The sequence below is a fragment of the Herpailurus yagouaroundi genome, unplaced genomic scaffold (assembly GCF_014898765.1).
Source record: "Herpailurus yagouaroundi ecotype Mexico unplaced genomic scaffold, PumYag 139, whole genome shotgun sequence".
NCBI classification, from domain to species: domain Eukaryota; kingdom Metazoa; phylum Chordata; class Mammalia; order Carnivora; family Felidae; genus Herpailurus; species Herpailurus yagouaroundi.
This window is the reverse complement of record NW_024412394.1, coordinates 8583291-8595848: the sequence shown is the minus strand read 5'-3', so window position 1 is coordinate 8595848 and position 12558 is coordinate 8583291. Positions and strand designations below refer to the sequence as shown.

At 49.5% G+C, this 12558-nt stretch overlaps 1 protein-coding gene across 4 annotated transcripts in view; it reads left to right on the top strand.

Moving 5' to 3' along the window:
• The first annotated feature begins 893 nt into the window (after positions 1-893).
• CCND3 (cyclin D3) overlaps positions 894-12558 on the top strand; it is a 98148-nt gene continuing 86483 nt past the window's right edge. For 2 of the 4 annotated variants that reach the window (XM_040473477.1, XM_040473478.1), the window contains exon 1: positions 897-1085. In XM_040473477.1, the coding sequence (XP_040329411.1) occupies positions 1080-1085 (6 nt within the window). In that variant the 5' untranslated portion in view covers positions 897-1079. Of the gene's footprint in view, positions 1086-12558 lie in introns of all 4 variants that reach the window. The other 2 variants (XM_040473479.1, XM_040473480.1) reach the window with 2 other exon arrangements.

The following is a 12558-nucleotide window of genomic DNA, read 5'->3' as shown; positions in this document are numbered from 1 at the left end:
CAACACCTAGCTGGATCCCATTCGGTCCCACTGACTCACTCCCTGGGGAAGGGGCCTGGAAATCGGTATTGTGAAGCTCTCCAGGTGATTCAATTTGGGGAAACCCTATTTTGTGCTGACGGCCCCGCAGCCCGCCAGTGGCCCACTTGGAACTAGAGCCTTACGATCAGATAGCCCGGGACTTCCTCTGCATCCCGCTGCCTTCTCCCCCTCAATCCGCAGGTATTTGCGGGGCAAGCCGGGAGGCGCAGGAGGCGGGCATCTGTCCGGTGCCTGCCTCTTTCCCCAGAGCGGTACGTCCACGCGGTGCTCGTGGTTTTCTGTGTTGTACTCGCTCATCAGCCACTTCTGGGTGGGGGTTCTCCGTGGAGGGACGGGGGACCGCACCGCGCCTCATTTTGCTCCGTCTGCGAGTACCTGGGAGGGCGCAGACGCTGGGTTTGAAACCTAACACTCACCAGATGTGAGTCAGGGCACATTACCTAACCTTACTGTGCCTCAGTTCCCTCTTGTGAAACTGGGGTGGGATTGATAGAAAAGAAAATGAACTAATACACACAAAGGGTCTGGCCCGGTGCCAAACATATAGTAAGTCAAGAAACAGCACATAAAGTTGCTGTTCATTTCCTGCGCCACGCGTGGACGAAAGGCGCACGCCTAGAAGGCAGAGATCTGGGAACCTGCGCCACACTCGCCCCATCCGCTCACCTGAGCCTGGGGGCGTTCCCCGCCCCCTCACCTAGGGCACGTGGGTCGGGGTCTGCAGGGCGGGCCGCGCTCAGCGCGGGGAGGAGTCGGGGCCCAAACTTTAGCTGAACCCAGCACCCAGCTCCTTTGTCTCCCCCGCCCCCTCTTCCCCACTTCCTGCCCAGCTTTAAACTCGGGATCTGCCGCGCGGACTTTGTAAACACGCGGCGCCTGCGGGGGTGGAGACTGGTTGTGTTGAGGCGCCTGGCGGAGGGGTGCACGCCCCTCGGCACAACTGGAGGTGGCGACCCCCACCCCCCACCCCCAAAGACAGAAGCCCGAGGCGGCGGGACAGTGAGGCCACAATCCTTGCTCCGGGGGGCTCACCTGCTATGGAGGTAGGCTTGAAGGCTGGCACAGCCTAGATAGATCGGGTGTCAGCGTCTTCACCTTTCTCTGGGGCCTCCAAACTCAGGCTGGACGCCTGGGGTAGGGGTCCGAGATGGGTGGGTTAAGGAGGTCACCGCTCTGTCATCACCTCCCCGTTGTTGCCCTAAAGGTAGACTCACTTTCTCTCCGAGTGAGCCGTTCTGTACGTATTTGAAGGGCAGAGTAGCCCCCCAGAGCCCCAAGCTCTGTCCGTCCAAGCTGATGTAGAAGCCCAGTGGCCTTCACTGAGTTGTCGTTCTTCATATTTCATACTCCAGACATAGGGGTGGGAGGCGAGTAGGAAGGCAGAACCAACGTGGGCAAGGAGCCTTCGAGTCCTCCTGCCAGGCAGAACGGAGAGGGGAGGTCAGAGGACAGGACTGGAAGGAGGGACCCCTCAGTGTTCGTCCCTCTGGTGTGTCTGATGGGTACAGAAGCCTCTTCTGTGTCTTTTAATGTATTGCCAAGACAATTACCTGCAGAAATTGGTTACCGTTACCAAGGAAGCATAATGGTTTCATTTGCGAGCACCGAGCACCTCCTCTGTGTCTAGGGTTTATGGAATGCTGAGGGGCGCCATGATGTTATTCTTCTATAACTAGTGTGGGTCATGGAACAACCGAGACAAAGCACCAGGCTGTGCTGGCTAGCAAGACTTCAGAAAGAAGAGGACATGGAGTTAGAATCTGAGTGATGGATAGTCACCAGGCAGAGAAATGGTAGGAAGTCTTTGGGGGGCACTTGTTCCTTCTGCAGAGCTGAACTGAACCCCGACCGTGGTGTTGGGCATTGGGATACAATGAGGACCCAGAAGGCATTCCTGCTGTTTTTAACCCACCATCTAGGCATGAAGAAGAGGTGGGAATGAACACGATGAATTCAGGGAGAGGCATGTGTCTGAGCTGGTCCCTAAGAATCCATCCACACAGTGTTGGGGTACCCACTCCTTCTCTTTGGACTCTAGGGCTGTTTCCACTGTTTCCCCTATGCCCCCCGCCTCAGTTCTCTTAGGGACCAGACATGGGTGAAGGGAACTGGATCTCCCAATGCATTCCTGCAGAATCTTCTGTTCTTTCAGTCCCTGGGCTCCTTGGAGGGATGACTGACACAACATCTGATGAATTCATTCACCACCTGTTTGCTATGGTCATACTCTGTCTGCACAGGCTAGATGTTGGGGATAGCAGAAGCCAGAACTCCCACTTTGCCTGGAATTTGGAATCAAAAGCATGTCTGAGAATTCCAGTAGGGTCCTAGTCCTTGAGACCATGATCTCCGTGGTCCTAAGTGCCTCCTCTTTTCTGTTTCCTTACCTGAAGGGTTCAGAATACCAGTTAACACTTCTATAGTACTGTCATAATATAGTACTAAATGTTTGGGGTGTAATGTCTCATTTAATCATAAGTCCTATGAGGTAAGCAGTAGGCTTATCTCCGTTGTATAGATGAGAAATCTAGGCACAGAGGAGATAAGTCATTTTTCTTTCTTTTATTTTTTTTAAGTTTATTTATTTACTTTGAGAGAGAGCGTGAGTGGGGGAGGAGCAGAGAGAGAGGGAGAGAGAGAGACAATCCCGAGCAGGCTCTGGACTGTCAGCACAGAGCCCGATGTGGGGCTCAAACTCACGAACCATGAGATCATGACCTGAGCCAAAACCGAGAGTTGGACGCTTAGCGAACTGAGCCATCCAGGTGCCCCAATAAATCATTTTTCTAAAGAGTACACCAGAGGGATACCTGTGTGGCTCAGTCAGTTGAGTGTCCAACTTTGGCCCCGGTCATGATCTCAAAGTTTGTGGGTTCCAGCCCCACGGTGGGCTGTCTGTTGTCAATGCAGAGCCCACTTCTGATCACCTATCCCCCTTTCTCTCTGCACCTCCCCTGCTTGCTCTCTCTCCCCCAAATAAATAAACATTAGGAAAAAAAAGTACACGAGAAATAAATGGCAGAGCTGAGATTGAAACCCAGGGCACGTGACCTGGGAGCCCCTGTACCTAACCACCAGACTAGCCTGCCTCCTTGATTGACCACACAGAATGTCCACTTGATGGGTCGCCTGGGTCGCTCAGTCGGTTAAGCGTCAGCCTTCAGCTCAGGTCATGATCTCACAGTCCGTGAGTTCAAGCCCCGCGTCAGGCTCTGTGCTGACAGCTCAGAGCCTGGAGCCTGCTTCTGATTCTGTGTCTCCCTCTGTCTCTGGACCTCCCCTGCTCATGCTCTGTGTCCCTCAATAAATAAATGTTAAAAAAAATTATTAAAAAAAAAAAAGAATGTCCACTTGAGCCAGGGACTTAGGAGTTTCCAAAAGGTCCTGTGTCTTGGGTGGTACAGAGGAGAGAAACCTTTTAGCTGAGCATTGGTGCTGGTAATGGTTTACCTGGAGCCCCTGCAGGTCTGGAGTAGGTTTGTAAGGACTACACAGAGCTGGTATGCTTTCCTTATGGCCCTGTGTGTGTGTGTGTGTGTGTGTGTGTGTGTGTACGCACACGAGTGCATGTGATTTCTTGAATAAGCCTCACTCATTGAGAGGAACAAACAAGTGTGATGCAAGGAAGAAAGCAACATGGATGTGATGTGCCAGAATCTGGGGATGTGGGAAACCAAGATACCTCTTTTGCTGGGAATCTTTGAGAATAGCAGAGACTTTTATATTTGAAGATTCCAAGAGGAACGGTCCACCTTGGTAGCTGAGTAAGGAACACGGTCAAGTAGCAGAAGCAGTCTTAAGATGTTCCCCTGTCTTCCCCACAGAGGCCGTATCCCAAAGCCACATCTGTGTATCTGACCCCATCCCTCCAAGCAGGCTGGGACCTTGCCCATGATGGGAGCCAGGCCACAGGGCAGAGGTTCCCGGGGATTCCAGCCACGTTTCCATTACCTTTCTGAAACTCTAGGTTTTTCACTAGAGCCTCGGCACGGATCTGGGGAGGCCTGAAGCGGTCCCCCTATGCCTGCAGTCAAACCACCTTGTGCATCTGTCTTGGGGGGGGGGGATGGGTGCTGATGCTGGCAGTTAAGGGTAGTGGGTGGCCACATCAAGATAACAGGTAAGCGGGTTGTGACATTCAGAACTATATAGACCTCCAGGCGACTTTTCTGCCACACATACTTTTCTCCCTCGTCACAGGGTAGGGTGCGGTGGAACCCTTGGCATGCCCAGCCCCCTGCCCCAGGCGCTTTCTTGGCCGAGGAGAACAGGTTGTACTCTTGAGAAACCACAAGAGGAAGTTTAGGGAGGGTTGGGGGTGGGGAAAGTTCTGGGGCGTCTGCCAAGTTTCCCTTTCTCTGTTCAGAAGTAGGTATGTTTATTTTGGTGTGTTTCTCTTGCCCTCAAAGACATTTAAATTTTAAACCCTCCGAGTTTCAAAGAGTTGTCAGGACCTGCCCCTGTTACAGTGGTGGTGGCGGTGGGGAGTGAGGGAGGTTGGCCAGAAACCTCCCAGGAAATGGGCAAGGTACCCTTTTGTTGGATTTCACCTGGGATTCTCACTGGTTGGCAAAGGCCGAGTGACTTCAGAAGGCCTTCTTTTCTGCTTTTCTCTGCCCTTTCACCTCTCACTTTCCCAAAGCATTCCCTCCAGCCCTAAACTCAGAGAAATGTGCTTATCGTGGCCACCTAGGAACTGCATTATTCTACCAGGAACGGTCCCAAGTGTTTTACTTGCCTTACCTCATTTGACATTCAGCACAACACCAGATGGTAAATACCTCTAACCCCATTTACAGACGAGGAAATTGAAACCCAGAGAGGCCGAGAAACTTCACCAAAGTCACACAGCTAGTAAGTGGCAGAGCCTGGATTTGAACACTGGCCTATTTGATTTCACAGCCTGTGCTCTTGACATTTAAATTAACCCCCAAATCAAGAGCATCAGCGTATATCAGACCCTGAAGAGTAGGAGGTTGAGATCCAAAGAGGCTTTTAAAACGCTGTTGCTAGGGGAGGGGTGGCTTAGGTATAGAATTGGAAGCGATTCCTTGGAAATTAATATATTAACAAAGGATCACCATGTGAAGAAAAGATACAGTGGGTGAGAGGTTGAGGTCAAACTCTGGATGGTTGAATAAGAAGATTTAGGAGGGATATTATAGCTGTGTTCAAATATTTGAAAGGGTGCCTTTGGAAGCCCCCAGGTAGGGGGTGGGGGACTGGTGGAGGCAGATTTCCAAAAAGCATAAGAACTTTCTAGCAAATAATTGCCTAATCCTCGTCTGAAGAAGTGAGCTCCTCGTCTAAGGGAGTGTAGGGCACATGCGTAGGAGGGGCTTCTGTTAAGCTAGGAGAAGACCTCAAAGCTTCTAACACCTCCAGACCTCCCATGTGATTATTCACCGGCTTCCTTCCCCCTTCTGGGTCATCCCTTGGCTGGCCGGGCTCCTTGGCCCATGATGGTCCCTGTCTGTCCACCAGGTGGGGCTGTTGCCCAGAGTGTTGTCCACGGACTGCTAAAATTGGGTAAAGAGCGCCATCTGGTCCTTTAGTCGCCAGCTGGTTTCATGGGTCCTCTCCCCAATTCCATCTCCAACCATCTACACACCAGGGCCCAGGGAGCCACTTTTGACCCAGTGCAACCCCTATAAAATGCACTCTTAGTCTCCCACCCTGGAGCCCCTCCCTCCCACACCTTTTCCCTATCCCTGACCTTCCTTTGCCCTTGAGCTAGAAGGACCCATGCCTTGAGAGCAGGGGGCCAGGCCAGTAGCCCTTGTGGGCATGGCTTTTCATACCCTTCAAAGGCATGCCATGTCATATCCTTTAAGGGGCCTCAAAAGCTGTGGCTCTGAAACCATTTGCCCTCAGTGGCCACTTCTCCCACCCTGCTTGAAATTCCCTGGAGACAGCCATCCTAAGATGAGAGAGCAGAGGCCCAGGCTTTGTCTAGGAACAAGGGGTAGGAGAGGGGTTGCTTGGTGCCCCCTTAGGCCCTTAGAAAGGCGTAGAGCCAGTGGCCCAGCACCAGCAGGCAGGGCCCAGTGTGCACAGGGACAGAGTGCAGTTACAAGCCCTGTGGCCAGAGGGCACCATGGAGGGCAGGCCCAGAGAAAGAGGCCATAACAGGTAATGTTCAAAATATTTCATAACTCCTGTATCCCCCTCCAACAATCTTATGAGGCAGGATGCCCACTGTGTGGATGAACAAAGCAAGGCACAAGGGTTAAGCAGCTGGCTTCTATTCACACAGCTGGTCAGGGGCTGAGCTGAAGGTCTGACTTGGCCATTTGGCTGTAAGGTTTGTGCACAGAACCCCTCCTCTGTGCTTTCTCTCGTGGAGTGGTCAAGACAGCCAGCACCCATTAGAGAAACCACACCGGTTTGAGTCTGAGCCTGGTTCCTTCCTGCTTGCGTGAAACTGACTTCCTCATCTGTCAAGTGAGTATGACTCTAGTCCCTACCTTGCGGGGTCATTGTGGGGGTTAATAATGGCTGATATTGGGCTCCTGGGTGGCTCAGTCGGTTGAGTGTCTGACCCTTGATTTCAGCTCAGGTCACAATCCCAGGGTTGTGGAATCGAGCCCTACGTCGGGCTCTGTGCTGAGCACGGAGCCTGCTTAAGATTCTCTCTCTGCCTTTCTCCCCAACTTGTGCACTCTCTCTCTCCCTAAAAAACAATAAAGTAAAAAAAAAATAATAATAATAATGGCTGATATTCCTTGAATGCATACTATATGACAAGTACTATCTTTTTTTGTCCTCACGGCATCTCTGCAAGGGAGGCACTATTATGTCTTTACAGACAAGGAAACTGAGGCACACAGTAGTTACACAGAGTAAGGAGCTGAGGCTTCAGAGCCCACCCTGTGCACTAGGGTGCGGACCACATGTATACATCATGCACACAAAGCCCTGCCGAGTGCCAAACAGGTCATAAGTCCCCATAAGTGACACCTCCATTAGGATGTTGTCCTCCTCATCGTCCTCCAGCGTGAGCTGCTGGCAGTGGGCATGGGGGCTATCCCAAAACAAAGAGACAGCCCTGGTTCCTTTCCTCACTGTCCTACCTATGACTCCATTTCATCCTTTCTTCTGCAATAAATACCAGCCCACAAGTTCTGGCCTGTGGTCAGACAGTTGGACAGAATACTTGAAATTGGGACTGTCCCAGAAACTCCCAGTTCTGGCCCCAGCTTTGTCTGCTCCAACTCGCCCTCCCTCCTGTCCTCTGTTCTCTTCCCTCCAGGCTGCTCCTCCTGCCCCTCCCCTGGGGGCTCTGAGTTCTGGGAAAGGAAGCAGAGCAGGGCCTCAGATGCAGACCTTAGGCTCCAGCTGGAAGTGTTGGAGGCTATGGGAAGAGGGGCCGGCGCGGGGGAGAAAGGATGGGGGCGCAGAGGGCCCCCAGGCTGCCTGTCCCCAGGAAGGCATCTGTCTATCCTTCACAGACTCTTTCCTAAGCTCACTGCTGGGGGCCGAGGAATCCGCTCTGGGTAAGACCCAGGGGAGGGTTTACGCCTCTCTGGCAAGTGGCTATCACAAGCTGTCTTTGGATTATGGAGAGGAGGGAGGCCTGCTTCCTCCCAACACCAGGCCCCCGAGAGTCAAGGCTGTGTTTCCCCTTCCTTCCAGCTCCATCCCCTTTTCTTTAAACAGTATCTATTGCAGAACCACAAACTTGGAGGCTGTTCACATGTGCAATCTATTTTCGTCACAGTGAGAGAGGATCTTGGGGTTACAGACTCTCAGAAGTACCGGGTAGCTGAGCATAGGCCAGAGTGTGGAACACTCTAGTTTTTACCAGGCCCTCTCCCTTTTCCTTCTAGTCAGCTGGTGCTGGTACCTGCTGGTGCTAGAGGCAACCTCTATTTTTTCCTGGAATTGACTTGATTCCACCTCTAGGACCAGGCTGAGTTTTTCTCTTGGGTCTCTCTGTCTCCAAGGAGACAGTCTTTTTCTGCTTGGGCCCAGCCTCTTGAGTTCTAATTCAAAAAAACTCTTTGCAACCACTGGACATGAGCTTAGTGCCTCCTGGGTCGTCCTCAGAAAGTCCTGCTTCTTCCCTGCCTTTCCTCTGACACAGTTTCTGGGAGTCATTTTTGGCATTCCTTGCGGGAATCTGTTGTGTGGATTTTCTCTGAATCTTCATTTCTTCCCAGGCACATGGCAGCAAACATATTGCAGATAATGATATCTTTTGCACAATACTTCCATATGCCAGGGACTGTTGTGAATGCCTGTGGAGAGAATGTACCGTTAGTAGGTCAGTACGTTTATAAAAAAGTATGCGTGTTTATTAACTCATTTCTCACTCTCCCCCAGAATCCTGCGAGGTTCCCTTATTTTACAGATGAAGAGACTGAGGCACAGAGGTTAAGTAACTTGCCTGAGGTCATACAGCCAGTCCATTCTGAGAGCCTGGTAGCTGAAAGAACTCCGACCCGAGTCAGACTTTTCCTGCACGTTGTGTGTGCTTGTGTGTGTGCACTTGAGTGTGTGCCCACCCGCCAGAGGGAGTGTGAGAAGACCCCAGGTTCCCAGGGGGAACCCCAGGTCCTGTTGAGACGCTGTCTTGAACACAGCGTCAGGACATACAGAGCAGGCTGGTACATGCCTGGGCTGCCTCCTCGTGTGATGGTGTATTTGTGTGTTGCACCTCTGCGGAGCTGTGATGGTGTGGGTACATGTACCCCAGGCAATCCCAGGGCCTTCTCCATCCCTCAGTGCTCTTGGCCGGAGCTTCAAGGTTGTCTACTAAGCCAAGCGAGAAGGAAAGGAAGGAGCAAGAATGACCCAGCCCTGCCCCAGCAGGCAGGTCAGGTGTCACACAAGATCCAGGAAGCAGGAGTGGGTGGTGGCGATATGAGCTTTGCTAGGTGGGGCTGGGGCCCTGACCTATCTGGGGAGCCCTGGATGAATCAGCCCGACCACAGCCGCCCCATCTGCGGTGGTGGTGCACACCAGTTTTTCCTCCAGCTCCCCCTCCAACGCTCCTTTTCCTTTCCTTTCTGTCCCCCAGTCTCAGGCTTTGATCAGGGTGTGGCTCCAGGGTAGTGGCTGAGGGCACATCTCTGGAGTCAGTGGTTAAGCTGCATCCTTGTGCTGGCCCTGCAAACTTTACTTTCGAGATACCCCACCCAGAAATGGGCAGCCACCCTGGCCCAGGAAGGATGCCACATGCTCTGTGCAGAGGACAGGCTTGCACAGGCCTAGGATCCTGGGCTCACCCACCTGGAATGTCCCTCCAACAACATCTGTAAGGCTCAGAGGTCTTGTTCATTCCTCATTTATAGCAGAGCCACATTCTATGCAGTGCTGGGTTCAAGGTCAGTGTAAAAACAAATCCACCTCAAAATTATTATTAAAGTCTCCTTAAACTGCTCATAAAACACAGGATACATAGTTTAGGCATTCTCCCCCCCATCTCTGAGAATGTCCAGCATAGACAGTTATCGTTGGAACAGATGGCCATGTCCTTGGTAGAACATGATGTTGAGCTTGAGGTAAGGGATCACACTGTATAAATAATACCTAAGTTTCTCTGGTTGATTAGTATCCCTTCCAGTGGATATAATTGAATTTGTGATAGTTAAATTGGCACATTAAGGAATTCGGTAGGCATTTGCTCCTGGGTTCTTATGGGCTCCCTGGGCCACAGGAAAGGTTTGAGTGGCAGTGCTGGGGGAATCTGGAGGAAGGAGCAGTTGCTTTTGGGTGGATTAACCAGAAACTTCTTCTCAGAGATACCATTTGAGAAAATAAAAGAGGACTGGACTTCAGGAGAAATGATTCAGGAGCTGTTTTCTTTTCAAGTTTATGTATTTATTTATTTATAGTAATCTCTACATCTAACGTGGGACTCCAGCTCACAATCCCAAGTTTAAGAGTCGCACACTCTCCCGACTGAGCCAGCCAGGCGCCCCAGGAGCTATTTTATTTTATTAAAATAAATTTTTTTAATGTTTACTTATTTCTGAGACAGAGAGAGAAGAGCATGAGTGGGGGAGAGGTAGAGAGAAAGAGGGAGACAGAATCAGAAGCAGGCTCCAGGCTGTGAGCTGTCAGCACAGGGCCTGATGCAGGGCTCGAACTCACAAACCGTGAGATCGTGACCTGAGCCGAAGTCGGTTGCTCAGTCGACTGAGCCACCCAGGCGCCCCATCCCCAGGAGCAATTTTAAATGGTGTGGTTTTTGTAATTTTTTACTTCTTTGAATATCTGAGTTTTTTTACTGAGAGCCACACTGTAGAAATAATCATTTTTCGATTCCTATTTCTATGACAATTATTAGGCTTACTTATTCTCTGTGTTGTGGTTGCTTCTTTCTAAAATAGTGGCTATTTCTAGAATCACTATTATTTTTATAACAATAATTATTTTTACTATGTCACTTCTTGTTATTATTATTATTTTTTAATGGTTTAAAGACTCCAGAGAAGTTGAGAACATGAATGGCTGTAAAGAATGGAGAGGCCTAGGGCGCCTGGGTGGCTCAGTCGGTTGGGCGACTGACTGCAGCTCAGGTCATGATCTCACACTCTGTGAGTTCGAGCCCCGCATCGGGCTCTGTGCTGACAGCTCAGAGCCTGGAGCATGTTTCAGATTCTGTGTCTCCCTCTCTCTCTGACCCTCCCCCGTTCCTGCTCTGTCTCTCTATGTCTCAAAAATAAATAAACGTAAAAAAAAAAAAAAAAAAAAAAAAAAGAATGGAGAGGCCTGGGGCATTACACCCTTACAGATTATTGAGAATCCCAAAGAATTTTTGTTTTTGAAGGTTGTGGTTATTGACATTCTAATTTTAAATGAGAAATTAAAAGGATATGAATTCATTTAAAGTAACAGTAAAAAAAACTCACTGCATGTGAATGTAGCATCCTATTTTTTATAAAATAATTATATTATTAAATTATTAAAAATTAGTGGAGTGGGGGCACCTGGCTGGCTCAGTCAGTGGAGCATACAACTCTTGATCTCGGGGTCATCAGGGTTCATGAGTTCAATCCCCATGTTAGGCATGGAGCCTACTTAATAAAATAAAAATTAGTGAGAAGTGTGGCTTTATTTTACATTTTTGCAAATCTCCTTAATGCCTGACTTAATAGAAGACAGCTGGATTATCCTGTCTGCTTCTGCTTTAATTTGTTGCAGTGTGTTATTTTGGTTGATATATATGAAGAAAACCTGGCCTCAGATACGTGGTTGGAAAGGGAGAATTTGTGAACTGGTTTAGATCCTGTGGCCCTAGTGGAACATAGAATGATTGGTGAAGAAGCCAAATCAACAGCATTGGGTTGGGGACTTTGGACTTTATTTAGTAGGTAATGGGGAGCCACTAAAGGCTTTTGAACAAGGATCAGGCCTCTTTTTTTTTAATGTTTATTTATTTTTTAGAGACAGAGCACACAAGCAGAGGAAGGACAGAGAGAGAGAGAGGGAGACACAGAATCTGAAGCAGGCTCCAGGCTCCAAGCTATCAGTGCAGAGCCCCATGTGGGGCTCGAGCCCATGAACTGTGAGATCATGACCTGAGCTACAGTCAGACGCTCAACCGACTGAGCCACCCAGGTGCCCCTGGACTGTTTTTTGTTCTGTTTTTTTTTTTAAGTTTATTTTTTTATTTTGAGAGAGAGAGAGACAGATACTGTGAGTGGGGAGGGGCAGAGAGAGAGGGAGAGAGAATCCCAAGCAGGCTCCGCCCTTTCAATGCAGAGCCCGACACAGGACTCATGAACTGTGAGATCCTGACCTGAGCCGAAATCAAGAGTCAGACACTTAACCCTACTGAACTACCCAGGCACCCCGGTCAGACTGTTTTAAGATGATTTCTAGGGCAGTAATAGAATAGAGTTGGCAAGAAAGAGTCTACATGAGATGTAACAAGGATTGAAACTAGGGTGAGGCCAGTAGATATGGAAACAAGGGGGTGATTTGGCAAAATATTTTGAAGGTAAAAACAACAGAACTTAGTAATTTTTTGGTAGGAAGGTATGAATAATCATCTGCCCTGTGAAATTGCTCTGCCTTCCCCGGTTGAGCACCAGGCATCCTTCTAAGATGAAGTATGTCATAGTTTTCTGCTTGCAAGCCGTCTCTCCTACTAGGCTACCATGGATGCCCGCAATAAATGAGAGTAGTCAGGACCACCCCAGAATGTTTCAGCCCATGTGGCTGGCAGAATGTTGGTGCCATTAATAGAAATGTAAAGCTCAGGAGGCAAAGAGAGCCATTATCATTAAGTATTACTAAGTAAAGAAGAAAAAGGTAAGAGAAGATGTCAAGCTGTGAATAGAGAGAAAGTAGTGGGTGGGTCTTGAAATATATCATTCTGTTGGCAAGGAAGTACATTTTCCTGGGTACTAAAGATGTGGGGAGAAATATAAAAACATCTAGGAGAGATCGCTCCACTCTTTGTTCTCAAGTAACTCAAGTTCAGTTGGGGCACTGTTTTTCAAAACTAGAAATGTTTTCATTTTAACCCATTTTATATACCCACGTACAAACACACATGTATGT